The 27,757-nt window shown below is 42.7% G+C and overlaps 1 protein-coding gene across 2 annotated transcripts; it reads right to left on the bottom strand.

The window, feature by feature from the left end:
- Positions 1-26,256, bottom strand: LOC137284118 (palmitoyltransferase ZDHHC4-like). 2 transcript variants are annotated; one of them, XM_067815799.1, is made up of 6 exons: positions 26,105-26,256; positions 22,773-23,014; positions 22,410-22,483; positions 3,431-3,735; positions 1,601-1,848; positions 1-936 (listed from the first exon to the last, which is right to left on the bottom strand). In XM_067815799.1, exons 2-6 carry the CDS (start codon positions 22,899-22,901, stop codon positions 637-639), a joined length of 1,056 nt encoding a protein of 351 aa, XP_067671900.1. In that variant the 5' UTR covers positions 22,902-23,014; positions 26,105-26,256; the 3' UTR covers positions 1-636. The 2 variants fall into 2 exon arrangements, with proteins under 2 accessions (XP_067671900.1, XP_067671901.1); XM_067815800.1 differs by having other exon boundaries at positions 8-936; positions 3,473-3,735; positions 26,105-26,254.
- Positions 26,257-27,757: the final 1,501 nt, after the last annotated feature.

Raw genomic sequence — 27,757 nt, forward strand, 5'->3', positions numbered from 1 at the left:
ATTCGTATTTTTTTCTTTATTTCAATGCAGAATTTCATCAAAACTGAAATTTCATCACATTTTTTTTCACACTTACAAAATTATTGTGTATTTATAATGATTCCACATCAGTTCATATTCTCACTGAACAGACACTGAACAGCTATTCTTTCTAAGGAATTTTTTTGTAATTGTGAAATTTGAGCACATTTGATAAAAAATCATGATTTCCTAATCACAGCATCTCTAGCTAAATCACAGCTTAAACACTTTCACATTCTACATCACGTGCATCTCCATCTTGTGAGGTGTATCTCCATGTTGTGAGAGTTTGCCCTTAAACATTTACCAGTGTGTTTCAATGACAAAAGAAACAACCACTGACAGATGTGATAAGGAAGTAACGCTTTAGAAAAGACAATTATCTAAAGATTGAATCCAAGGAATCCTTCAAAACAAGCATAACTACAGTCTGTTTGGTGTCTAGAGGAATACTGTTAGCAATAAATATAATTCAAGTGTTAATAAGATACTAAGCATTCTTCATGAATATATACAAATGAAAACCTGTTATGGACCATATACATCGGTGTTGTCTCGCATTTAGATAAACTGCCTTGAAAGAATCCTGAGGGATGGATATAGGAATGTAAAGAGTTATCTCCCCTTGGCTTTCAACGAAGACTTGATAACGCTCCAAGGGAATAAGACTTCATATATGTTCTGTATCAGGCCTTTATCGTAGGGTCTATGGGCCAGGAGTTTCTTCCTCCGCTGAGTGTCTCCTGTTTCGATATATTCCTTCTCAGCCAGATATGACACTTTGTATCGTTCGTTAGTGGTTTGGTTGGTGACTACCAGGTAGAGGTGGTAGCCCATGAATGTGCCCAGGAGAATGATCAGCACAGACAGGGACGCTGCCAGGAATACACAGCGGGGGTGCTGCATGAACAGGTGCTGAAACAGAAAAATGCTCCATGAACAGATGCTGTATCAGGTGCTGCATGAACAGGTGCTGAAACAGAGATGCTGCATCATGGTGCTGCATCATAGTGCTGCATGAACAGATACTGAAAAAGATGCTGTAGCATAGTGCTGCATCACACTGCTGAAACTGAGATCAGGTGCTGCCTGAACAGGTGCTGAAACAGAGGCTGTATTAGGTGTTGCATGAACACATACTGAAACAGAGAAGCTGCATGAACCGGTGCTGAAACAAAGAGATGCTGTATTAGGTGCTGCATGAACAAGTGCTGAAACAAAAGGGTACTGCATGAACAGGTGCTGAAAGAGAGTGATTCTGCATCATGATACTGCATAAACAGGTGCTGAACATGTGGTGTTGAATGATCAGGCGCTGAAACCAATGGGTTTGTATGAACAGGTGCTACATAAACAGTTGCAGAAAGAAGAAGAGATACTGCATCATGATGCTGCATGACAGATACTGACAAAAATGGTGCTGAATGAACAAGTGCTCAAACAGAGGGAGGCTGAGTGAGCAGGTAATAACAGGACAAATGAACAGGTGCTAATAATGGTCACAGATTAGAGATTTGATCGTTCTCAAAACGTCAGCAACTTATAACCTTGGCAATATGTTCAACAGTTATACACTTACCTGACACAAAACTGCTAATGTGATGGGTTTCACCTCACCCGTCCTAGTGTCAACATACGATGTCTGCAGCAGCTTCATGCGACTGACGATGAGGTACAGAGCCCGGAAACACATGTAGGCCCCATTGAGGCACATGACAACGAGGGACATGAGGAAGAAGTTGAAGAAACGGACATTGGCTGCTCCAACACAGTTGTTAGTCCACACACAGTGATGGTCGAAGCGGTGGACACACTTATCACAGATACCTGCACAAAGAGCAAACATGCACTATGTGCACAACTTGGAAAGGACATGTGAAAAGGATCAAATTTAACATGTCCTCAAGCAAAAGGGATAGAAATGTATGCAAATATCATACTGCAATATGTGGTAAATGGAATCATACTCTCAAACATTTTTTTCATAAGCAATTTTTTAAGTCATTTCACAAAATATTTTCAATCACTGTTACTTGAGTTAGTAAAATGTGTATTAAACATATTACCATCATTTTTATGTCATAGGGTGTGATCTGATGTTTGTTTTTCTGTGACATAAATATCACTTATACAAAGTGAGTGAGTGAGTGAGTTTAGTTTTACGCCACACTCTGCAATATTCCAGCTATATGGCAGCGGTCTGTGAATAATCGAGTCTGGACCAGACAATCCAGTGATCAACAACTTGAGCATCAATCTGCGACTTATACAAAGTACATACATGGTGTAATGTGTTTATTATAATGGCGTTTGTGAGAATGGACCAATGAATTCTCTCATTATATCTTAGCTTATTCACATGTCCACTTTTGAATTTAATATAAACCAAATAGACTAATCTTGAAAATCCTTTCACCACAAGGTAGGTAACAATTAGTAACAACCATCATCGAGCCTCTGAGAAATGTGCTCCAAAACCTGGGCCTAGATTTTCATAGCTTTGGTAGCACTAAGATAGTTATAAGTTACTGTTGATGCATGGCACTAAAGACTATTTAAGTGCTAATAGGGCTTTGAAAATCCTGGCTCCTGGCTCTTAGCATGGAGGTCAACGTAAATGAAGCATTCGTAAAATGGCTGAATCACCTGTAGTCATTCTTCCATTAGCAAACAGAGACACACAGGCCTAACCTCTTCAGTTTAGTGGGAGTCTGCTATTATTAAGTGAGTAAAAAACTGCTGCACTGTCAGGGGTCTCTTTTCTGCCTTGAGACACACTGAGGTGGCCTCTGAATTTAGCAACTGAGAAATATTGCATGATTTGAAGATGTGTACACGAACAGTTATGCTGTAAAACCCAATTTGTTGCACTATCAGCAATATTTAAAGAGTAGTGTTTGTTTGAAACATACCTTAGTAGTGTAGTGGTTTTATCTATGCATCAGATGAAGCATTATCAAATTTGTTAGATGGGCATTTCTTACATGAACAATCACTTTCAGAAATTACACAGAATTATCAGTCATTATTGTTTAATTCCAGATGCTAGAAATCAGTGATCATAATATCATAGTCCATTTGTGAATACCTGGGTTCATCTTATGACTCACACAAAGTACATAAACATTCTAAGCCTGTTTGTATAACTATTTCACACAGTCCTCTTTGTCTTTGTTGAACAGTGAGTTGGAATTAATGCTCATTTAACTTCATTATTATCATGACCATGGGAGTCAAGAAATGACTTTTGCCGAAGAAAATGTAACTCTAGCAGCAAATTAAACTTAAACATACATAATTTCTAAGATTTCTTTCCATTCATCCACAATTTGAACACTGTATTGGCACTTACAGATATATATAAGTAATTTCAGACTGTGCAGATTTGACTGTTCTTGGGTCCACTTACTACAGTGTTTGGATCTTGGAGGTTTCTCTAGTTTACATGTACAGCAAACAGCTCCTGATCTGTACAGTAGTTTGTCGGGCTTGTACACGGAACACAGCTTTTCCTGATTGGTTGGGGTTATCTCCCCTGCACTGGTGGTGCAGCTGTAATGGAAGCAGGCCAGGTTGATGAAGGCGATGGAGATGGGGATGATGATATGGTTGGTGTCAGGGTCCAGGGTGTAGAAGATTGGCAGCAGATCCAACATCCAGATGGCGTGACCCATCAGAACCAACAGGCCAAACACACACTGCATAATGTGGTTTCTGGAAAATCAAAGCATGTTTTTACAATACTCTGTAACACAGACCCTGAAACAATTGTTTCCAATAAAGTCTCATTCTCTTCCCACAGAGGTTACTTGTCATATTTTCCTACAAACCTCTGTTCTAATACGGCCATATTTCGCGGTTCTCATAAAATCCCCTAGCGGCAAAAAATGGCAGCAGATTTATCTCCTTTTTTTCTGTCCAATCAGAACACATGTTACATTGACTTAGATTCAACTTGACAAATGCAAGCAATGTGGAGAAACAAAAATGACATGACTTAGTTCTGTCTAGAAGAAACATTTGAGTATCACGCTTGGGAAAAGGTTCTAGTTTTCACGATGCATCCAGAAATTACCGAGATCTTTCAAACGATCACTTTTGAAACAAGGTCACTGATTGCACTACTAAATCTGATTGCCTCCAATCACGAGTTTGAACACTCGCACCATGAATGGATCGTATTAGAACAGAGGTTACGTCGGAAGATGTGACAAGTAACCACTGTGGGAAGAGAATGATGAAACATATGTCATATTTGGGATTTCACTTTCTTAGTAGAGAATGATAAAGTCCAAGCAAGTCAACAATATGTGGCAAGTCTACCACACAGAATTCAAGAAAGTCTCTGAACTCCTTTTCGTCACATTTTATAATCATAATTTTGGAGCCATTTTTCCTGTGAAATATCTTCATTTTAGAGACCTTATGTTACTCTAGTTTTAACAACAAACTTGTGATGTCATTAACACGGACTTCAGATTTCAGTGCGACTAATGCAGCACATGCTCAGTTCTTTTAATATGGATACAAAGGCGTATCCTTTAATATGGATACAAAGGCGTATCCTTTAATATGGATACAAAGGCGTATCCTTTAATATGGATACAAAAACGTATCCTTTAATATGGATACAAAGGCGTATCCTTTAATATGGATACAAAAACGTATCCAGATAATTGCACAATTGGGTGTCACTGTTTTTGTGAAACAAATGTCAGAATTCTTACATTACCAAAATCAGAGCATGCGTAAAATACACTTACTTCTGTCAACTGTTCTCAACTAGACTTTGCAAAATATTCCATACTGTTCAAAAGTACTGTTTACAGTGTTCCCAGAAATTATTGAGAAAATCTTTGTTTTTTTCCTAATAATGCTAAGATTGGAAAAAGGGCTTTCACTGTGCACTAAGCATACTAAATAAGGGAGACAACTCTTGAAGGCTTAGAAGGCAGCTCATTACGTCAAGATTTATCTCCCTTGTCTGAGCAGACGGCTTCCTGTGTTGACATGGCAGAATTTACAGCAAGAGAGAAAAGAAAGCTCATTCTAGATGATTTTGAAAGGGGTGAGGCTGATGCTAAAGTGTTAGCTTGTAGACATGGTATTCCTCTGTCTACAGTATACAGAACTTTGAAGAATATTCAAACAGGAACCGGGATAGAGCACAAAGCAGGGGCAGGTCGGCCTAGGAAATTTAGTGTTGTGGATCGCCGAAGACTTGGGGAGATTGTGAGTAGGGGCAAATTGAAAAGTGTTGAGAACATCAGAAATGAAATGATTAGGAGAGGAAGTCCTCAGGTATGCAATAAAACAGTTAGGCAGGAATTACAGAGACTTAATTGGGTGAAAAAACATGGAATTCCCTCGCCGTTGATTAAAGATGCACAAAAGGAAAAACGTTTAAACTGGTGTCGGGCTCATGAAAATCAAGATTGGGATAATGTTTTCTTTTCAGATGAAAGTTCTGTTTGGCTTTTCCCTAACTGTGTGAAAATTTGGACCAAAGATACTGTCAAACCTATCTACCAGCGACCAAAACATAGCCCGAAGTTTCACATGTGGGGTGGCATATCGGCTCGCGGAGTGACACCATTGTGTGTTTTCACGGGAAACTTGACAAAAGAAAGATACGTTGACATTCTAAATGGTCACCTTCTTCCAACAGTACAAACATTGTATGAAGATGATTGGATTTTCCAGCATGATAATGACCCAAAACACACTGCGCGCTACACAAAACAGTGGTTGTCGGGCGAAAATGTTCAAGTTTTAGACTGGCCCAGTTACAGCCCAGACCTAAACCCAATTGAGAATGTGTGGGGAGTCATGACGGACAGAATAAACCAAAAGGGACTGAGAAATATTGAAGATATGAAGGCCGAGGAGGTCCAATATTGGGATACCCTGTCACACGATTACCTACAAACTTTGATGGGTAGTGTGCCTAGGCGTATTCAGGCATGCATTGCTGAGCGAGGAGGTCCAACAAAGTACTAAAACAAGACTGAGACTGTAAAAGCATGATGTTTTAACATGTTTATGTAAGTAAAACGCCAGAAGTTAATAAACGTAATGAGTTACATGACGCAACATGATTCTCAATAATTTCTGGGAATACTATACAAATGAGTTAATGTATTGTAAAACAAATTTGTAATGTTGAAAAAAGTTAATTATAATGTCATAGGTTCAATAAATGATGAAACTCTTAAAAAAGCTTTACATTATAATGCAGCTGTTCACATGCACAAAAAACACCATAAATGAACATGCTTTTCAGCAATTTATTTCATGGTTCATCTGCATAAGCAGTGTTCACAATGGTGTTTCAATGAAACAGGACATTGGGTCCTGTAATGTGTAGTGTAAGTTTCAGATGTCTGACCCACTGAAAATTCACAGGACATACAGAATAAAGTTAAACAAACATTTCAGTGTCTGACCTACTGAAAATTCACAGGACCCCCAGAATAAAGTTAAACAAACATTTCAGATTTAACATTTCTTTTTATAATTGGCACTGAAATTATTAACATTTATATCATAACAAACAGAAGATTTCTAAACAGCAACCAAGTGTCACATTCCGGAAATAACAACTTCACACAAAGACACTGTGAAATATTCAGTCAGACACTGGGGCTGGCAGGTTGGTGATTTCTATCTGACCACTGGCGAATTTGCCAGATTTGTCAGAGGGTCAGGTGCTATTCGTGAACACTGCATAAGGTTTGCAGTTGGTTCACCCAAGTTAGTGGAGAAAGACATCTTTGATGTGACCACAAATATATCATGTGAAGTAGTATAGGGAATAGGGGTTCTGGACCACTTTCAAGAAATGTCTCTACAAAGCCTTATTTACTAAATAAGGCTTTGGTTGGGCCCTTAGCTCTTGCTACTATTACCCCTACTACAAAAAAGTTGGTGGTAATTACTGTGCCTTGGTAGGAGGTAACACTGTGCCGTACGGTACGATCAATAATTCTTCTCTTACAAAACCCCTACCCGGCCCATCCCTCAAGTAGTACAAGTTAGGTTCGTCGGCTTTCATATCCACTTTATCTATGTTGTAAGTTTTGACTGACCATATAGGATCGGTGGCTCGCTTACGGCTATCGCCCTCGTGTTCCCCCGGCTGGTATAGATACCTCACTAGGGCCCTATCTGGTATCTGTTTCTCCTTCCCACGCAATGGAGCGGCCGACTCTGCAACTATTGATTTTAGTTTGATAGCGTCTGCCGGTTTCTTACCGGTGAGACGGGTGACTTCATGGTTGATTGCCGACACCACCTTGGGTAACCTCGTGACCCATTCAGTCGATCGTTTTCCAGGGGTGGTCATCTCCCTAGCATACTGATAGCCGAACAAGCGCTCAGCCAAAGTCCTATTAAATCTCTCAACTATGGCTTGGCTGCGATGGACTCCGGCCGTACCACGTCTGACCTTTGTATCGTGTTTGGCTAGCAGTTGTGACACGGCACCCATGAACTCCCGTCCGGGGTCAACTTGCAGCTCTGTTGGCCACGTCAGCGGACTGCGTTTGTATATGCGTTCGAATCCTCTGGCTACCTGAGCCGAATCTTTCGTGGTCAAGGGTTCGGCTTCCTTGTAACGACTGGCTATATCAACTACGGTTAAGGCATACTTGTACCTCTTGTCGTGGGGTAGGAACAGTAGGTCTGCATGGTGAACGCTATTAGGTATGTTAATACCGAACCTCCTTCTAGGCACGTAGCGTGGTGCCGGCAAATAGATCTGCCACAGGGCTTGTTTTTCAAGCCACGCTTTGGCTTCCTCCGGGGGTACTCGCGCTATTTTAGCTAGCTTATCTACTGCGCTAGCTCCTTTCCAGTACCCACGCGGGCTGTAGTAAATAGCCTCAAATTTTTTCATGTCCATACGCGTATGTGTTTATACCATCAATAGCTATCCAACGTTTCGTGTCCATAGGCGACAGGGACGTCTTGTTTATAGTCAGTCCGTATATCTTATGTCCATCACTTCTAAGTGTGTTCATTTTATGTCTAAAGGTACGGGTCTTGAACAGGGCTTCCTTGAATCTGGCGTGTTTGATGTGTTGTTTCACCACATACTTCTTAACCCCCTTAGCCTTCCGGATCTCACTATTGTCGGCTTTCAGTATGGAGTACATCTTAGGTCTCAAACCTATGTACTCGGCTATGGGCGTGCCAGCACACTCGTCCTTCATCTTACCTAGGACCTTTTTATTTACCGTACTGTGTAGGGTATGGGTCTTAGGATAATCGCTGGTGTCGTATAAATCGAGGTGTTTTTTCATGTCCTCGTACACGTCCTCGGTTTGAATCTCCATCAGCAGGGAATCCGTGTCAGTGTACAGTACTTCACACCTGTCGCCATACTGTTTCTTGAGCTCGTTGTAGTAAAAGTCGTACATCAGGTGTTTGGATAAATCGAGGATGCTCATCCCCACGTAAACAGGCCGGTTGAATTTTATGTGGCTTTTCTTCATGTGTAGGGCAACCAGGTTGTCTGTGAATATCTTACTACGGTTGAATGCCGGACTGGCTATCAATTTCCTGAGCTTGTCTTCCTCACTAGATCTAACCAGCTTCACGGTCACGCGTTTCCTCAGGTTCTCCATAGTCTTACCAAACACCGAGTTATTCATGAGCTTGTAGAGATTTTTCTCAAAATCACTGGTGGCTTTTTTTCGTAGGTCTGTGTTCATTCTGATGTAGGGCTCCATCCATGGACTCTGGTCGAACATGAGCACCCTGTGTATTTTGGTCAGCCTCATACCCAACGACAGGTACAGCTGTAGGTTGCGATAGTGAACGATGTACTTGGTCTTATTCATTAAGTTAGGCACGAGTTTTTCAACGTCTGTCACACGCCCACCTGACAAGTTATGTTGGTACTCAGACATCCAGTCTGGGTTAACCCTCATACGTTCGGGGGCCAGGGGGTAGCTGTTGTGCGATGTGTGTAATTCCTTGGGATACTCTAAGTCAACTTCGAGGATATACCCTTTGTTCGAATCTGGTGCAACCCCCATAACATCAACGTGGGGTACCCATTCGAATCCCCCTGTAGGTAGATACTGACTCATGGCCCAGCCGTACAGGTTGTTTGCGTCGAGGTAGAGAATGTGATTGGTTGGCTTGTTAGGATCGTAACCTTTCACGTATTGATTATTTGCTTTCGCGTATCGTTTGGATGCCATGGAAATCCCACCTCGCAAGCCTTTCTCAATGAATAGGTGCATGTCGTAATCTGTGAGCAATTCCAAATTAACTCCGGTCTTTTTAAGCAAGGCGTCCCACGACAGACCTGGGCTGGTGTAATACCATGCGGGGTCGAGTTTATACTGCTTTAAACATGTCTGCCGAAACGTTTCAAACACGTCGGCTAACAGCAGTACATCTGTCCTCAAGTACAGGTCGTGATAATCACCCAGGTTCTTACAACCCAGTTTATTCCATACGTTAGTCGCGTGCGAGTAATCATCTCGTGAGACGGACGCCTCATTCAGCTTGCTATAAAAGCAGTCAATAGGGGGTAGTCTGGTCTCGGTGAACTTGGCCCAACTATCCATGTACTCATAGGGGTACACACCCTACCTCATAAGCAGGGGTCTAGTCTCGGCGTCTGTGTATCGATCGGTGATAGGGAAGGTATTGTTGGCCTTGACCAGACTGTCGAGTGACGACAGGAGGAACTGAAACGAGTCAATGAACCTAAGTCCGTTTAAGCTGAAGGAGATGTATCTCTCCATGTTGTTGGGGATGCACGTTATATTACCATCGATTTTCGCGATGGCCTGCATGATCAAGTGTGAGTCGTACCCTCTCAAGTTGTGAAAGACAACGGGGATGTTTATTGTCTTAGGGTTGATTTTAAGCTTGAGGTTGCACGCGTTGTGAGCGGCGCCTCTATACTTACCAGTTATGTGGCAGTGATCTCTCACCGAATCACCGTTAAGTGGTGAGTCGCACACGTGACAGTTAGTGCTACTAGCGTGAGCTAGCCTGTCGGCTCGGGTCATACGCATGGGAGCGATTCTATACAATGCATTCCTAATAATTTTTTCTTCCTCCTGTAAACACGTTAGAAACCTTTCAGCCGCGTCAGGGCCCCTATACACTACCGGAGCTTTCGTTTCCCCGTCACAACGGACGACAATGTATCCAAACGAACAGGCTTTATGCTCTTGTGTCTTGTGGGTGAAGCTACCCCCACTAGGGGGTGTGGGGGAATCCCCACCCACAACTAAGGCTTCGAAGTCGGCGTATATAATATAAGGTACAGACATTTGGTTCTTGTGGTTACTGAATTTTAGGATATTTTCACCTTCCTTAGGCATTTCGACTCGTATGGCCGTCTGCCCCACACCTTGACAATCATCCCGGTGGGATTCTAATAAATCAGCTCGACTGAAACCGTGTAGACATCGTTCACAGAAGTGGGTCTTTCCTTTGTATGCTGATTGGTCATACAACAGCTTGCTAAAGTGTTTTATCCATGTGTAGTGATACTTTTCACCTCGCTGGATCATGAATATATTGATAACGCGAGCGGGGGGTACCCCCCGGCTGACCTTCACCGGGCTGACCCTGTGTACTATTGTTGTGTTACCTTCGTGCCCAAAGACATTTATAGCCAGATTATTCTGTTTTTCTACTTTAGTGATCTGGGATATGGGGGTGGGTTCATCTATACCATCCCATTTGAGCCCATCGTCTTGGGGATAGCTAGAAAGCCTATCTGAATGAGTGCCAGCTGGAAATAAGGCTGACCTGATAGCTAACCTCAGGCAATCGTTTCCTCTATTCTTTACGTTTACTATGGCATGTTTGTTCCTATAGTAGGGAGGCAAGGCTAGGTATGACCCGCCTCTGAACGGCACGTATTTAGCTATGTCGAGATAGACATTATCGATTTTATCTACAGCCCACCCGGACCCCAAGTGTGTATAGCGTTCTAGGTATTCTCGTATCTGCTGAAAACTGGTATCGATTGATGCGTCAATGGTCTCTGCATGTGTGACGACCTCTTGTTGACCTCGGAAGTAAGGCTGAACATACTCAGTGGTACTCCCAACCTGCTTATCGAGCGACATTTTCACTGTGATCTGAAACTTGATACTTCCTAGGTTATTTAGTTCCTGGTTGACCTTATCAGCTATCAGAGGCTTGATATCTGTAATGTCTATGTTTCTATCAACGTGCATGCGCCAACCTCTCAAATAGTTGCCTACAGCGCGCTCAGTGCGCACGAACTGTAGGTCAATAGCTCTATTCTGTCGTAATAATTCTACAAGCTGTGGTTTTCTCATACGGGAATACCCGCCTAAACCCAAATCGTGTGCCTCGACTTTCAGTTGTTTTACAGTGGGACGTGCTACGGGGGCATGTGATAACAATGCTGTTAACCCGGCTCTCCCCAGGTTTGAATAACCCGTGTGTCCAAGCTGTTTTGCTTGAGCTTTTAATTGTTTTACCGTAGGAGGGGCTTCTAAACCTAGTAATCTCAACAATGCTGACTTCCGCATTCTAGAATACCCGATCACACCTCTCTGTTTTGCGACCCTCTTCAGCTCGCGCACAGTATACATAGTGTTTACACCTAAGAGAACTAATGTCTAATTGGTTCACAGTAAGGGGAGGTAACTCTTAAGTGGCTATCTTGAGCAGTCGCCTACGTTCTTTTATGTAGCCTTTTTTATTCTCGTAGATGAGTTGATGTCTGACTACGTTCGCTCCGTGAGCTTTACATAAACAGTAGTGCCCTTTAACCCCGATACCACACACAGAACACGTGTAGTTAGGACTTCCCATATGGAAACAACAGAACCCCTGATTCCTGCATTTCCTACCACAGGCCTCGGTCTTCCCCATAAGTATGTATTCGCATCGGTATGGAGCGGGTCTCATGTTTACTTATATAGGTGTTTTAGTTTAATTGCTTCTCAACCAACGCAGTAGCTGCTATACCCAACACTATGAAGCCCAGTTCACGATTCATTTGTCCCTTGGATGGTGTGTAGTACTGAGCGAGTGTGGGTTTATTGAGCGGTTCCAATTGTTTACCAGTTAGTAGATAGTATTCTTTCATTGCTTCATCGACATCGTAGAATGTTTTAATGGCATGGTTTTCACGCTTGAGCTGTTCATTAATAAAATCGATCCTCTGGAGGCGTTTTTTAACGTACTCGTCCTGTGCCTTTTGTAAGTTCTCAGTAGCGAGATCGTGTCGCTTCCTTTCTTCCTGTATTTCAGCCGCGTGATCATCTCGTAGTTTCGAGAAGAGGAAATTACTCCCGGAAAATGCCAGGGCATTCACTAACGCCCCACCGACCATCATAGCTATCGTGGCCATCCCTATATTTATTTCATTATATTATCAGGTATGATCCCTTGTTTTACTAGGATGTCTTTTGTGGCCATCGCCATACCAAGGTTCATTATGAGCATACCCATATCCTGCAGGTTGAAATCTAGCTTGATAGTTGGTTGTTTAAGCACCATTTTAGTCAACCGAGCGTACCCTACAGCTAGACTGGCTACCACTGTGGCGTGGTATGCGTCGTTGACGAACGTTTTCCCCTCAGACATTATGTATATATAAAAATATTAAAATTATAACATGATATGCGGGTCTACCATGGGGGATACCCCCATACCCCCACTGTTGGGGGTGGGTGGTGGCTCACTGTGGGAGGGTACCCCCACGTATAACCATGTTATAACCACGGCAGCAGTTACGCCTACAGCCAACAACAGTCGGGGGTTGGTCACTTTATGTTGGTTACACCACCGTTTTTTACCGGCAGCTACTCTCTTAGGATTCTTCTGCCTGGTTACTGTTGGGGGTACCCCCACTGAAGTGGTCTCCACCGTCACTGGTTCCTGTGAACTCACTGTTGGGGGTGGGGTCTCCTCCACTGGGGTTTCCTGTGCAGCATCCATCTATACTATTATTATTATTCTTTCTCTCAAATTGACAATGTTTTGCTGTGATAATCGCCGCCGTCACTGGAGCCAACAACATACCATATTTGTGGTACAGCCCGCAGCTGATAGAGCTCACGGCGTGTTCGATAAAAGGGTCTTTATCTAGGTCCTCCCACAGGTAAAGTCGGCGCTCTGGTGGAATGGGAAGGAAATGTGACACAATACCGGTGTATATCTGGGTCATAGCCGATCCTATTGTCTTTGTCATTTCTGCTCCGAGCCGGGACTCGTATCTAGCGTACAGCTTATCGATTTCTTCGGCTGACATTTTGTTAATTTTATCCGGAGTGTAGTCTCCAAAGTAATGTTTGGCTTTGCCGCCAACAGCCAACGCCACCAGTTTCTCTCGCTTGGGGGAATCCCCAGTGGGGGAACCCTCCAACGACAATTGTTCGAGCAATTCCTCACACTCCATCTTATAATATAACAAGTAAGATTTAGTTTTAACTATATAATACCCGATACAGGCAAAACACAGAGAAATGAAGGTTAAGTTGCACACGACAAATACTTCAAATATCATAGCTTTGCTTAGCTTTGCTTAGCTTTGCTTAGCTTTGCTTAGCTTTGCTTAGCTTTAGCTTAGCTTTGCTTAGCATACTATATATGCTACTGGTTGGTCGGTTTTTAGAACGAGCTTAGCGTGTTTAGTTTCAGCGAGCTGTTTCTTCACCCGTTCCCGTTCTAATTTACTCATCACATCGTTCTCTCTCAAACACTCCTCAAACGAATCCCTGTCCTTACAGTGAAATAAGGCCACCCATCGCGTCTGCTCCCTGAGGTCTTTCAACACCGAGTTGAACTTCTGCGTTAGCACCCAGACGCTGTGATTTGCATGCCGGCCGGAGAAGGCCAGGTACGATAGCATGTCTCTCTTTTTTGTTATCTCGCGATTAGCGCTGCAGTCGTCCAGTATAAACAGCGTCGGTTCCCCTTTAAATTTCTCGTGAAGAGCTTTCAACCAGTCCTGCAGGCGTGTTCCAGGGTCGATTTTGTGTACGTCCGGGTCCGTCATCACCCAAGGTCGCGCGTACGTTTTATTCATGCTCAGAGTAGGGCACATGATAACGATGTTATCGAACACACCCTTGTAGTAACCCTCCAACATATCCAACACGAAAACGGTCTTCCCACAGCCAGTCTGCCCGCATATGATAGCGCAGTGTGGGTCAGTGGGGAGGTGGGGCAGTTTATTGTTGGGGGGTGTGGGGGGGTACCCCCCATCAGTAGATGGCTTGCACGAATCTCCCATTGTCTATATTAAGTTGCGCGTCCATAATAACGTACAGATATAATTTCAACTTACCAGCGGTTTGAGCCTTCTTAGTAATCTGGATGGTTATCCCTTCGCTGCCGTTATCTATACGGCGCCCGCTACCGTGCAGTTTATCATCATCCGTGGATCGCATGTCCAACCATAGGGCGTACTTGGTGGTCAGGTATTCACCGATCTGCACGGAGCTTAGGTCTAGGTCCTTTGTTATGTAATCCCCCACTGGTAGCTTTTTTATCTCATCCCACTGCTGGTGTGGTCTCATACCATGACTGAACAGCTGGTTGGGCACGCCCTCGATGGTAACTTCCACCTTTTCAATCTCGGGGTTGAAAAACTTCTCGCTGTCCCTCTGGAATGGCTCGTAATCCTCCACGGGGACGACCAGGATACCTTTCATCGATCTCGCCGGCACGTTCAGGTTGATATTCCACACAGTGTCGCTCTTATCTCGCACGACTGATCTATGTCTCAGTACGCGATCGTATAGGATAGCCATCTTCCCAGAGTACTGACTTCGAACCTGCCTGGCCAGCTCCGGGCTAGTGACCATGTCGAACTCCAGAGAGATGTTGTCTATGGCATAACTGGCCTCATCACCGTTCGGCGTACGCACTACTTTGCTATAGTCGTTAAACGTGAGCTCGTATTCGAGTCTATCACCCAGCGCGGCCTGGTAAAACGGTGCGTGTCCCGTGAGCAACTCGAAGTCGAGCGGCACGCAGAATCGATTCCCGTATGCTAGAGCGATGGCCTTTTCACCGGCCGATAGCTTGTCTTGTTGGTCTTGCGTGAAGACATACCCTATGCGCGCCCGGGTTGATTTGCTGATACCCTGGTACACATCATTGACTCGTTCTCCATCGCTTTTCCAGAGATCCTTGTAGCAGTGAAACACGTCGCTGTCGTCGATGCTCAGCACCTCGTTACCGCTGATCTTGACGGTCGTTTTCTTGATGATGGCTCGACCCACGTTCCGCACTAGCTCGCGTTTATCGTTGACGGAGGTCAACGTGATATTGAACGCCAGTCGAACAGTGCCTGGTACAATGAGGTCATTCTCACCAAGGTTTGGAAATCTAACCAGCAGAGTTTGATTCTGGTCTATCTTGCTGGGATTGTTGGTGATGGTCACCGACTGTCGCACGGCTCTGGCGCCTAATGGCTCTCTCAATCTTCTGAAAGGATCTAATTTTCTGCCGTACATTGTTATATAAATGAAATATATTTTTAATACTAATGGATGAAGACATACCTATGGATGATATGTGGGACGATAGTGCCCAGGCATTCAATGATGACCAGGAGACCTCATTCTCGCAAGGTGACGAGCTCCTTAAGGACACCGTCGATGATTATTACAACGCAGTTGAAAATAAATCCAAACTCAAGCCGTTGGGAAGGAACTATTCTGATTTTACCCTCAGCAATGGCACGCTGCGTTTGAAGTCTCGCCCGGAGATCGATCTCATGAATAAACGCACTAGAGAACCGCTTGCTTTATCAACATTAGCCGGTAAACATGGAAGTCAGTTGGTCCAAGATGAACTAGGTTTCATAGATTACGGTGGCGCGCGACCTAAGCAGTATCCTCCGAAGTTAGTTCAAGGTCTGGAAGGCATCAGGGACGCCACATCAGATCAAAACATGACTTATGATATTAAAAAGATGTTGGCCGACTACGAGAACGAACCCTTCCCGGGGCTCGAATTTACCGTTCGGGAACTGAGGGGGTTGGATCTGTTGATGCAAACCATTCGTGGTCAGCTCTGGAAAAGCACAGCCAAAATGAGTGAGATAGACGACCACATCGCCTATGAAAAGAAAAAACTCGGTGAAACTGAGGACGAGTCTATGAAAGCCACCATTGAGGAACGAATACGTAATTTGGAAGATGAAAGGCAGACCTGGTTGGAGACAGCGTCCGGCTACAAAGAAAAGCTTAGATCCCAGGTCAGCCGTATACGGGAAACCATCAATCAAGTCCTCCACCGAGACACCACGTTAGCAGACAGGATTCGGATATTGTTCCGGGAGCAAGGGATCACCATCGCCAGCATTCTGACTGCATTGGGTTTTATCATATCAACCCTGGGGTGGTGTCACTAACAGGAGGTACCCCTGTTGGGTCTACAGGAGGCGGCGGAACTCCAAGTGGCGGTGGGGGTGTTAAAGACTGGATAAAAAAACTCGGGGAAGGCCTAGCTAAACTGGCTGGTAAAGCCGCCGAAGCCCTTCCCGGCATCCTGGGTAGCATCGTCTCGTGGTTGTTGGGCGCTCTGTCTAAAACTGCCATGTGGCTCAGTCAAAACCTGTGGGCAGCCATCGTCGCCGTGGCGGGTCTGGTGTACGTAGCGGCTAAGAAATCTTTAACCAAATAAGTCCCAAAGTTACCCCACCAACCACCAGGGCCGTTTTATTATCAATATGCTGCTGATAGGGGGGTAACCCCACATGCATATGGGTGTGTGTGGGGGGCACATGAACTTTAGACTCCGGGGGTGGCGCCACTATACCCTTTTCACGTGGTGGGATGTGTGGGATATAGGGGGTGTTAATATCGGGGTTGATACCCAACTTTTGGTCCGCCGTGGCTATGACTATTTTGTTGTTATAACCCACCACTTTTTTTATTCTCAGTTGCATATCACTCGGGGCCATGTATAACCCCACGCCGAACACGTAATTGACTTTCGATCTGGCGTATTCTAACACGTTTTGGTAACGGTCGATGGCCCTCGGGAGATCAACTGGAGAATTGATAGCATCCTCAACGTTGGCAACGAACTGTGTCTGAGCGTCGTAAGCAGTTCCCTTACCGAGGATGTTGGAACGCGTCATCGACTGCGCACCCAACAGCGCCCACACGTACGTTCGAATCGAGTCGTTCAAGCGTATTGTACCAGCACGAGTGAATTCTTTCGATGTTTTTGAGATCATTTTAGTCCAGGCTGTGGCTGCATCAGGACTGGTTTGCTTTATACAGCTGACATGGATCTTTTCATTCGTTGTGGGGCCTGTAAATGTATGACGGTTTGGGTTGTATGAACCATCTTTAGAACCGGCATAATATGTTCCGGACCTGTAGAAGTACACGAGAACTATACCGAGACCATGGTTCACACCAGGAAGGCGAAAGTCTTTATTCGTTGGAATCTCAAACTCCCCACAAATACGTTCATAAGCGCGTCTATCATAGGGGTTATTCGTCATACTCCACGCTTTATCTTGGGGAAGAGGAGCACTTATTTCCTTCAATATTCGTCTTGTTTGATAATAAATATGAAACAAAATAACCGCCTTACTCAGTTCGTCTATACCGTAGTCTGGTGTCACACCCGACCCTGTCGTCGCACACCACACAGCAAAGTTTAGTTGGTTCTGCCAAAACTGCATTGGGTTTTGATTCCAGTTTACCACCGCCTGCGCGTTATTAACGGACACGATATATTTTTCAAAGATATTAATAAAGGTTGTTTTAAACCCCGTACCATCTGCATTCACCACGATTTTCAAGTGTGCTAAATCCATATTATAATATATAAATTATATATTATAATATGTACATAACACTTCCAGGAATAACGAGCGGTGAGGCCGTTCAGCTGACGCACGCGATCGATAACACGTCAGGTCAACTCGAAGTCGCACTCTGCGATATCACCTACCTACCGCAATGGACTAACATCAACATCAGCAACAATAAGCTGTTCGTTAGTGGAACTCGCAGTCAGATAACTGACGGCTACTACAGCGTTTGCTCTCTAAACGACGAGGTCTTCAAACCCCTGGGAGCCGAACTCAAGATGAACGACTCAAACGGCACAGTGGTGTTAATCAACAACGGAAGAACCTCCTTGAGGCTCGGCCGACCATTAGCGAGGATACTCGGTATGTCTCCTGACGAGATAAAACCAACAACAACCGTCACAGGCACGAAGTTACCCGACCTAGTACCGTACCGAGAGCTGTACATTCATCTCGGTCAGGTGAGCACAACGTATAACATTCAAGGAGGTCACCCTTCCACTATACTGAGAGCAGTGCCGGTGAAAACTGAGAAATTCAACGACGGTAGAACCGAGTCGTTTTCACCACGGCAGTATAAGAGATTAACCCAGGGCAACATACCTGAGTTGACAATATCGGTGTTAGATATAAATCATAATCCTGTAAATATAGGATACCTCAGCTTAACGCTTCATGTAAAATGACCAGCGCACAAGGGCCCTGAGTGAAAAAATGCGTTAATATCGGGATCTCCGACCTCGGAGACACGCGCGGTTTCGACGCTCCCGGAGTAGATGGTAAATCGTACGCCTTGCAACTGAAAAACAACATTTACAAACGCGTTGAAATCCCCTCCGGTGGAACCCTAAGTGATATGATAGATACCACAAGAGCAACAGTCAACACTAAGTACGCCCTTGTCAACACCGGTAATAATAATTGGATAATATACCCATCGTTCGGGGGTAAACTGTTCGACTTAGACGATGTTGAGAGCACTACCGTCGCCCGAAACAAGCCATATATGCTCGTCTTCACCGAAGATGACAAGTGGGTGTTGTTACCCGATAACGACTGGTTTCTCAATATTAGACTCGTCTCCCCTTACGTGTTTACTGGTAACAAAGACAACCACCTAAACAAAGTCGTGAACAATGGAACCCTGCTCGTGGCTTACGTCCCAACTCAGAGACGTAGCGTAGTCGTCAGCCCAGTCAACACTATGGCAGCCCACATGCTATCGAGTAAACCGGCCATACAAAACGTGACATTGCAGTTGGTGTCTGAATTCGAAGGCGTGGTCAAGATACTAGAGAGTCTACCGGCAAACTCAACACTGATCATCAAAGTCTACCTAGGGGAACCATCGGTGAATGATATCGAGATCGTGAAGGGGATCAAACTCGGGTGGGTGAAACGACACCAGTATCAAGTTTGCAACGTTTACGTGCGGGTGGGTGTTGGAGCCGACACCAGTATGGAGGGGGTCAACGTGATCGTGGAAAACAAGATATCACTAATCAAGATCTTCCTGCCTGACAACATACACTTCATGGGTATGAAGTTAACCCCTGAATTATTATCAAAAAACCAGTTGGAAATTATATCGTAATAGTATAATAATGACCAGTCATCGTCCCAACACTACTCTTAACGACCTAGGAGACACGGAGGGATTCGATCAGCCTGGTGAGGAAGATGAATTATACATCCTACACTTCAAAGACAACGTGTACAGACGGGTGCCGTTACCAGATTTAAAAGAGCCCAAATGGCTGATCAACTTAACATTCACCTCACCTTATATCACATTAAATAATGGGGTTGTCTCTAAGATTAAGAACAACGGTATCTGGGCCGGGGATTTCATTCCGGAGAATACATTAGTACACATAGCATCTATTAATTACGAAAAAAAGGGGTTAAGTGCTTATCCAAACAATAAATTAACATTTAGCAGTAATCTTGATAGAATATCCTCCCCTTTCACCCTCATCATAGAAGTCTTCTTTACGTCTTTATTCCATGGAACCCCCCCAATAGTACACCAAATTTTACCCGGGGTGTCAATACGCTGGTCTGACATATACCAATATTGTCGTATTGTTATACAACAGGATACCACGGGTCCTATAAACCACTTAATAAGCCTCCGTGGGGTTTCTATTACAACAGGAAATTCTATTAGCCTCTCACCTATTGCCCTGACTAGTAGTCTAGAACTTGTAGACTTCAAATTCATTGATAGGTTTTTAACTGAAACCCAATTAAAATATCTTTCAAAATATACATTATAGGATGGGTCTGTACCCAGTCGTAGAGGAAGTAGCGAAGACGCTGGAAACCGTAGATGGGTTCCGTTTGAGGCAGTTATGTGATGTGAAACGTCAACTAGAACAAGACCGTGACACGCGGAAAGCACTATGTAAAAAGTACAATAGAGCTTTCAATATCGTGGACGGGGCTGACACTGCCCTTATGACAACCAGCATGGGACTAGGGGCGGCAGGCGTTGGGTTGTTAACCACCATCGTGGCTGCACCTATAGTGCTAGGTATTGAAATAACGGCTGGGGTGACAGGGTTGGTAGGGGTGGCGCTTAAGTTAGTATCACGCAGACTTAATCGTAAGGCATTGAAACACGACGAGATCAGGGTTCTGGCCGAAGCAAAGCTGAACACAGTGAGTGAGCGAATTTCCACGGCACTCTCTGATAGTAAGATCTCAGAAGAGGAGTTTCGTTCAATCCTCTCTGAACTCAAAAAATATAACGGAATGAAACAAGATATTCGATCCAAGTCTCGTAAGTCTGCTATCAGCGAGGACGAGAAAAAAAAGTACATAGCACAGGGAATACAAAAAGCCCAGCAAGCCTTTATTATGAACACCAAAGAGATCGTAGGCGGTTCACGTTAAACTGTTTCATCGATATAAACATAACATAGGGGAACACGAGGGCGATAGCCGTAAGCGAGCCACCGATCCTATATGGTCAGTCAAAACTTACAACATAGATAAAGTGGATATGAAAGCCAACGAACCTAACTTGTACTACTTGAGGGATGGGCCGGGTAGGGGTTTTGTAAGAGAAGAATTATTGATCGTACCGTACGGCACAGTATTACCTCCTACCAAGGCACAGTAATTACCGCCAACTTTTTTGTAGTAGGGGTAATAGTAGCAAGAGCTAATAGCCCAACCAAAGCCTTATTTAATAAATAAGGCTTTGTAGAGACATTTCTTGAAAGTGGTCCAGAACCCCTATTCCCTATACTACTTGTGATATAGTGAGTGCTTTAGATGAGTCTAAACTTTTTATGGGTAGTACACATGAATTTAGATGTGTGTTTCATGAAAGTAGTATCACTCAAAAATGAGTAAAATAATTTACATATCACCCATATTTCATAATCCTTCAGAAAATTATACAGATGACAACCACCACTTTTGAAATTCGCAGCTGTCAAATGACATCAATTTTCTGCTGTGACATTTTTAAGGCCATGTGAATCTGACCTTACATCAAATAAAATTCTTGTGAACTTCAACACTAAGACACAATTTCTATGATGTGGATTATTTCCAATTCAATGAGAAATAAAGTACATTCTTTCTCAAGTCAAAGACTGCATCATATATTTCTATACACATGCTGTGTGCAAATTCTTAAGCTACCACCAACCCTGAATATTCAGTCACACTTCAGGCAGATTTTGGCATCTATTTTATTACTCTTCCATGTTACTGCAGATCAGATTAACAATACACTCACAAGTTTTACTGAATATATAAAGTCCCTAGACTGACAGCATGGTTGACAGTGGAGTATTGTGGGTAAAGGAGAATGATAACATTATGAACAGCATCTTTAAAGCCTGAGTTATTGTTTAGAGGTCCTATAATTCATGTTTCATCAAAAACTGCCTGATTTGTATCAAACAGGTTGTTCACCTGTGCCTCATAACCTACCTCCCTACTCTGTGTTAACATGTACAGTGGAAGCTTTCTAAACTGACAGCTCTCCTTTCCAACATGCATATCGGCACTAGAATTTGGTCCAAGCTAGTTCATTTATGATCATTTACAGACATGCTCTAATACAGCGTCAGTCTATTTGGCACAACAAAGACTGCCCATTTGGCTCTTTTTACAGTAATTTATGCTCTCTCCACCAGCATCCGGTTATCTCAGCTCTCCTGTTGATTGGCTAATTAGCTGAACAAGTATTAACAACACAGTGGTTTACCATCCACATTACTATTTAGTAATGGGCTCATTAACTACCCTGTGAGAGGAACAGCGACAGAGACACCATTAATTACTGCACTAAGCTCACTGATGTTGCCTGACAAAAGGAGTGATAAGAGATTGGGCAAATTGGTGAGTGAAACGTGTCACTTGTATTAAAAATCAATTATCATGTCACAACTTGTCAGTCGCTCATCATGTTTTACAGCACACGGAAGATCATTCTCAGGTTGAAGAGCGAAAAGTTCTCTAAACCATCACACCCTCCAATTCAGCAATTTTTGTCACTTATAATGAATGCTGGTTTAGAGAGCTTCCACTGTTGTATCCCAGAGTCTAACAAGCCAGTTTTCCCTACCTTGTATTAAACAAGTAGTACGCTGAGTCAGATCCGATCCGGAGGACTGAGTTTGGGATGCAGAACATCACAGTCTGAAACAAATCTCCAGTAACATCACACCATGACTGTTGATTGTAATTGCAGTTGCCCAATAAAATTTGTCTTGCATTCATCAAAAGATAATGGTTACCAATTGAATAAAATCATTGCTGCATGACCAATGTTTCTCTTCAGGACATATTCTAAGCACATGTGATTCATATGAACCATGTAGATATTGTGGCAGCAGAGAAACTCGGAATATGAATGATGACATGCTACAACTTTTTGCTTAAGTATCCCTTTGAAGGTTTGGTAAATATTTCAGTCTTAAAGCAGTACCTGTATCACGTTTTCCTTCAGTCGGCCTACCACCCCGCTGTTCAGCAAAGGGTGGTCTCCAAACAGGTAAAACACGACAAACAATCCAAAGAGGGATATGTAGATTGTGAAGAGGAGGATAAAGTCCATGATGTCTCGTAGGTCAGGTCAAGGTCAAGGCCAGTGGGTCAGGTCACGCACTTCTATCAACGATGGCTTACTGGCGTGAAGACGTTTGAAGTACTACATCACAGTTTTGTCACCTGCAGCAAAAGAGATGAAAAAGCTATAACTACAACCTTATAAAAATAACATAACATGTTTAGGAAAGTGATGAAATCAATTATTATCTGCTTTCAATCCCTTCGGGATTCTGGATGAGCATAAATTTTGTATATCACACGCTGGTTATCATGTTATCATGGGTCATCTGGATGAATATCATTACATATCGTACCAAGATTGTATAGATTATAGAGCATGTTGCCAACTTTGCAGATTTGATTAACAGGTCTGTGAACCATTGCCTAGATTTTCAAAGCTCTCTTAGCGTTAATATATACTCGTAAGTTAATGTTAATTTATTACCTACAAAGGCAAACATGTCAGGACTCCTATTTTTCATTTGATGCCCTAGGGCAAAATACTACTTTGTCATGGTGACATGACGTCATGAACAATGCTATGACGACACATTTCTTCTATGATTTTGCATTCTACAGGTGGCAATGGCGGGCAGCCAGCCTGTGTTTGAAAGTAGTTTGGGTTTATTTTCCTCAATTTGATGACTTTGGTAATAAATAGAATATCATATTCATTCCTATACCATACTATGTTTACGACACTTGAGCCTAAATGTTTGTATATGCCTTGCTCTCACCCGAGAAATACCAATATTTAGGCACTTGTGTCGTATCATAGCATGACAAGGGCACCCATTAATATCCTCCATGTACCGTATATTACCGTGTATAAGCCGACCCCATAGATAAGCCGACCCCCTAACCTGACCCCCCAAACCAGTGTCAAATTGGTATGTTTCATGCATAAGCCGACCCCTTGCATCAGACATCTGCCAGAAGCAATCACCGTATGTGAAGTGACAGGAAACAGCTGATTCGATTGGCACATCAAATGGCGACCGGACAGGATTAGAACTTTTTGAAAATAAATATTTCATGTAAATAGGTAGGTACGGAACTCAATAACGACTAAGTGCAAAACAATTGGAAATAATGAAAACTGTATACTTCGATTTGTATTTTATTGATCATGTATATGAAAGTGGCTGTAATCGTCGTAAACTTCCTAGCAGGTGTACCGCAAACCTGTAAGATCGGCACTGACGACCAGAAAAATAGTTTCGTGAAATTGTGCCTCATAGATAAACCGACCCCCTTCTACAGACAACATTCTTTGATCCTCAAAATTTGGCTTATACACGGTAATGTGCGGTAATGTTGTTAATGTAGAGCCCTTACAACTTTCTTAATGCTAAGAGAGTTTCGAAAATCAAGGCTCTGTATTCCTGGTCAGCTGCATCCTTGGTATCTCCAGAGTAAATGTTCCAACTCCACAGTACATGTTCCAATAAATCTCCAATACAACCTGGATGAATCTACGGCTCAGTCTGATAATTTTATTACCTCCCTTTGCTGGCTCCACATTCACACAGTAGCCAATCAGTTAAGCCACCATTACAACCAAGCTAGCCAGTGTCAACAAAGATAGCTGTCGAGTGTGTGTTTAGTTTTACGCTGCACTCAGCAACATTCTAGTAGTTTGTAAATAATCGAGTCTGGACCAGACAATCCAGTGATCAAAAGCATGAGCGTCAATGCGAGCAATTGGGAACCGATTGCTGAAGGCCTTTTCTACCCCGGGACCTTCACAGTGGTCGAAGCTATGAAGGTTGTTTGCAGTATGACTCAGATTTTGGGAGAATCATACAGACAAATTGTTAGGTCTGAAACTTTAAAAAAATATATGCAAGAATTCCTTCAACCTCCTTGTGTTGCCAAGTTTAATCAATTAGATAATTTTAAAAGTGAAAGTGAGTTGTGATTGGTACACTCAGCTTCACAGCACAGACACCTGATTGGATAAAAAGCCAGCCAAGGGGGATAATAAAACTATTATAAATGCATCCAGTGTATAGTGGAGATTTATCAGAACGTATACCCTGGAGATATTGAGGATGCCAAAGCTGGTTGTCAGAATCAAACCAATGGATCAGATAGTCAAACTCTGTGACTACGTTCAGTGCATGTCCTGATGTGGATTGTTGTTCATCCATGGGACACACATTCTGTATGACTATATATCATGCTTATAAAATGGGAGAATCAAGCACAAAATATGCAGATAAATTACTCCTATTGCATTTCTAACTAAAAGTGCTTTATGGTTCAACTTCTTTATTATACAAGGTCACAACGTTTTGAGACAGATTCTAGTCTCTTCTTCAGGTGAGGTGAAGAAGAGACTAGAATCTGTCTCAAAACGTTCCTCCAACTTCTAAATGCCTTTGAAACAACTTATTGCATTTCTATTATTCAACTTAAATAATCTCAAACAGAATAGTCCCAAAGTGATTCTCAGAAATATCACATTAAAATGAAAATGCTGCACCCTCAGCAATGACACTGAGTGCGGTTCAGTGCAACATGGAATAGCAGAGGATATATTTCAGGTCTCTTTGAATTCAAGTGCTCACATTGCTTAACAATCATATTCATTTCTTTGTTTTTCACTGTTATGAGGGAAAGTATCCAACCTGTTGTATTCTAAACTACAAATTATCACATATGTCTTCAGGAAATACGAAAGTAGCAAGATGCCAGCATGTGTACTTGTAAGATAAGGGTACATAAGAAAAATAAGGATACATGTTTCATTACTGTGAATACTCCATTCAAGTCAACATGGCATTCATGCATTTCACTAGTCTAGAAGGCATCACTGAAGTTACAACGCTCGCGACCTCCAGTGTTCTTTTATGAGGACATAAATCGCCTACACTGTGGGATGAATCAAGCATAGCGTCATGATTCACCCATATCATGTTATCTCAATTATTGGTAATCAATAATTTGTCGATGTTCAAAACAGGAGAGAAAGTAAAAAATCGAACTGGCAGGTTGTCCTTCACGTATCGAAATATAAGTCCTTGGGAAGAGACATATTTGACAAGGTGACTTTGACATGATGCATCGATTTGTCAGATGTCAGGACAAGATTCATATACACTGCAGAAAGTATGTCCATCTGCAGTGTATCGACAACACGACATTTGGGTTGGCAAAACCACGGCTCTATTTAAGTTCCTGTTCAACGAGCGCAGAAACCTTTACCTCTGGTTCCACGCGCGACATCTGCTGCTCTATCATCTGAAGAACAGCGCCAGCGCTTCCCCGTTGCCAAGACGCCACGGATCGTCAAAATAAACGTTGTTCCTTCTGTGTGTTTACAACTTCGGCAGCCATTCTCACGCACGTGTGAAACCGGAAGTTTACATCAACAGCTTCTCACGTGGCGTCACGTGACATAATATTGATCAGCGCGCTAGCTTCGAACGCAACTTGTTGCTGTTGATCGATATGGGATTTATTCACTATGCAGCGGTGAGACATCGTTTGATAGGTCGTGCTGAACAGGTAAATGTGTGTCACTGCGATAGACTGAGATCAAACGACTTCAAAGGTAACTTTTCTAAATGTTGACAGCTTCACAAATCACGTGATTATCTACTCATTGTTTTTCAAGTTTAAGTGACGGTGTTAGTAAGACTTAGAATTAATGCATTTGTCGAGAATATTCAATACATATGACATTCTCTGTCATCTATGCAAGTGTAGGTTACTGTCAGTACACTCGAACGGAAACCCCTGCATACTTTCTATTAGTACTTTCAAAACTTTCATAACAGAAATGTTAGAGATACAGTATTCATAATCTTTTGTGTAAAAAACTGGGATATATATTCCAGCAGTGCTCTTCAATAACAGTCATAATGGTCAATAATATATTCACCATTTGGCACAAAGGTGTTATTGATTTTTATAAGTACACACCCTAATAGCTCAGTATATAAATATGATTAATGCTGTATTACTTGTTAGATATACACAATACATTGGAATATGTATGTGTGAGCAGAGTGTAAAGTGGTACTTCTTCGTCTGTATTTGGCTGTGATGAACTCAGCCAGTATGGCGATGTTCCAGTTCACATGTTGAGTATCCAAATTAATGTGATGATCGTGAATAATAGATGAAATCCAGGAGCTCTGACTATAAAGCGAGGTGACTGCACTTTCGACCTAATTGAGTTGGTACTGGATCATAATGGTAAATTTTGAAATGATGCAGAACTTCTGTTTGTGAGAAATGTGGTACGTACATATTTGCATTTTATCATGTTTTAGACTTTGGTTTTAGAGATAGATGTAAAATTATAAACTTTTCTCACCTTTCTTCTTTTCCAACCAGTACACTGCACATTTGGTTTGAGTGAGTTATGTAGAATAACTGTCATTTCACCTATCACAGACTAATTATCATGTTTATTCATTGATTGTCTGCTGATTTGTGAGCGTTTAAAGAAATGTAAAGTTTAATAGTCCCAGGCCAAATGCTAGAAAAGTCCCCATATTTTAAGATCTCTCATCAGCAGTAAAAGCACTATCCAGTAAATAGTATGACACCTCCCACCCTCCAAACCTTCTTGGTTACATGGAACTTGCGACAGAATGTATCATGTTACTAAAATCATACAAGGTTTGAAACAGTGTCCACATGTTCATAGACCAACTGTATGAGTACTGACCACATGGTCTAATGGACTGTGACAAGCACCAGTGTTCAACATGGTCAAGATATGCAGTATTGGTGATAATGCCAAGTGCATCATTTTATCTGATTTTGATGCTGTATCTACATTTGTCCGAAGATTTTGTTTTAATATTTGTTTTTCAATTTCAGAATTGTTCTGACCACAAAATGGAC

The sequence above is a fragment of the Haliotis asinina genome, chromosome 5 (genome assembly GCF_037392515.1).
Source record: "Haliotis asinina isolate JCU_RB_2024 chromosome 5, JCU_Hal_asi_v2, whole genome shotgun sequence".
NCBI classification, from domain to species: domain Eukaryota; kingdom Metazoa; phylum Mollusca; class Gastropoda; order Lepetellida; family Haliotidae; genus Haliotis; species Haliotis asinina.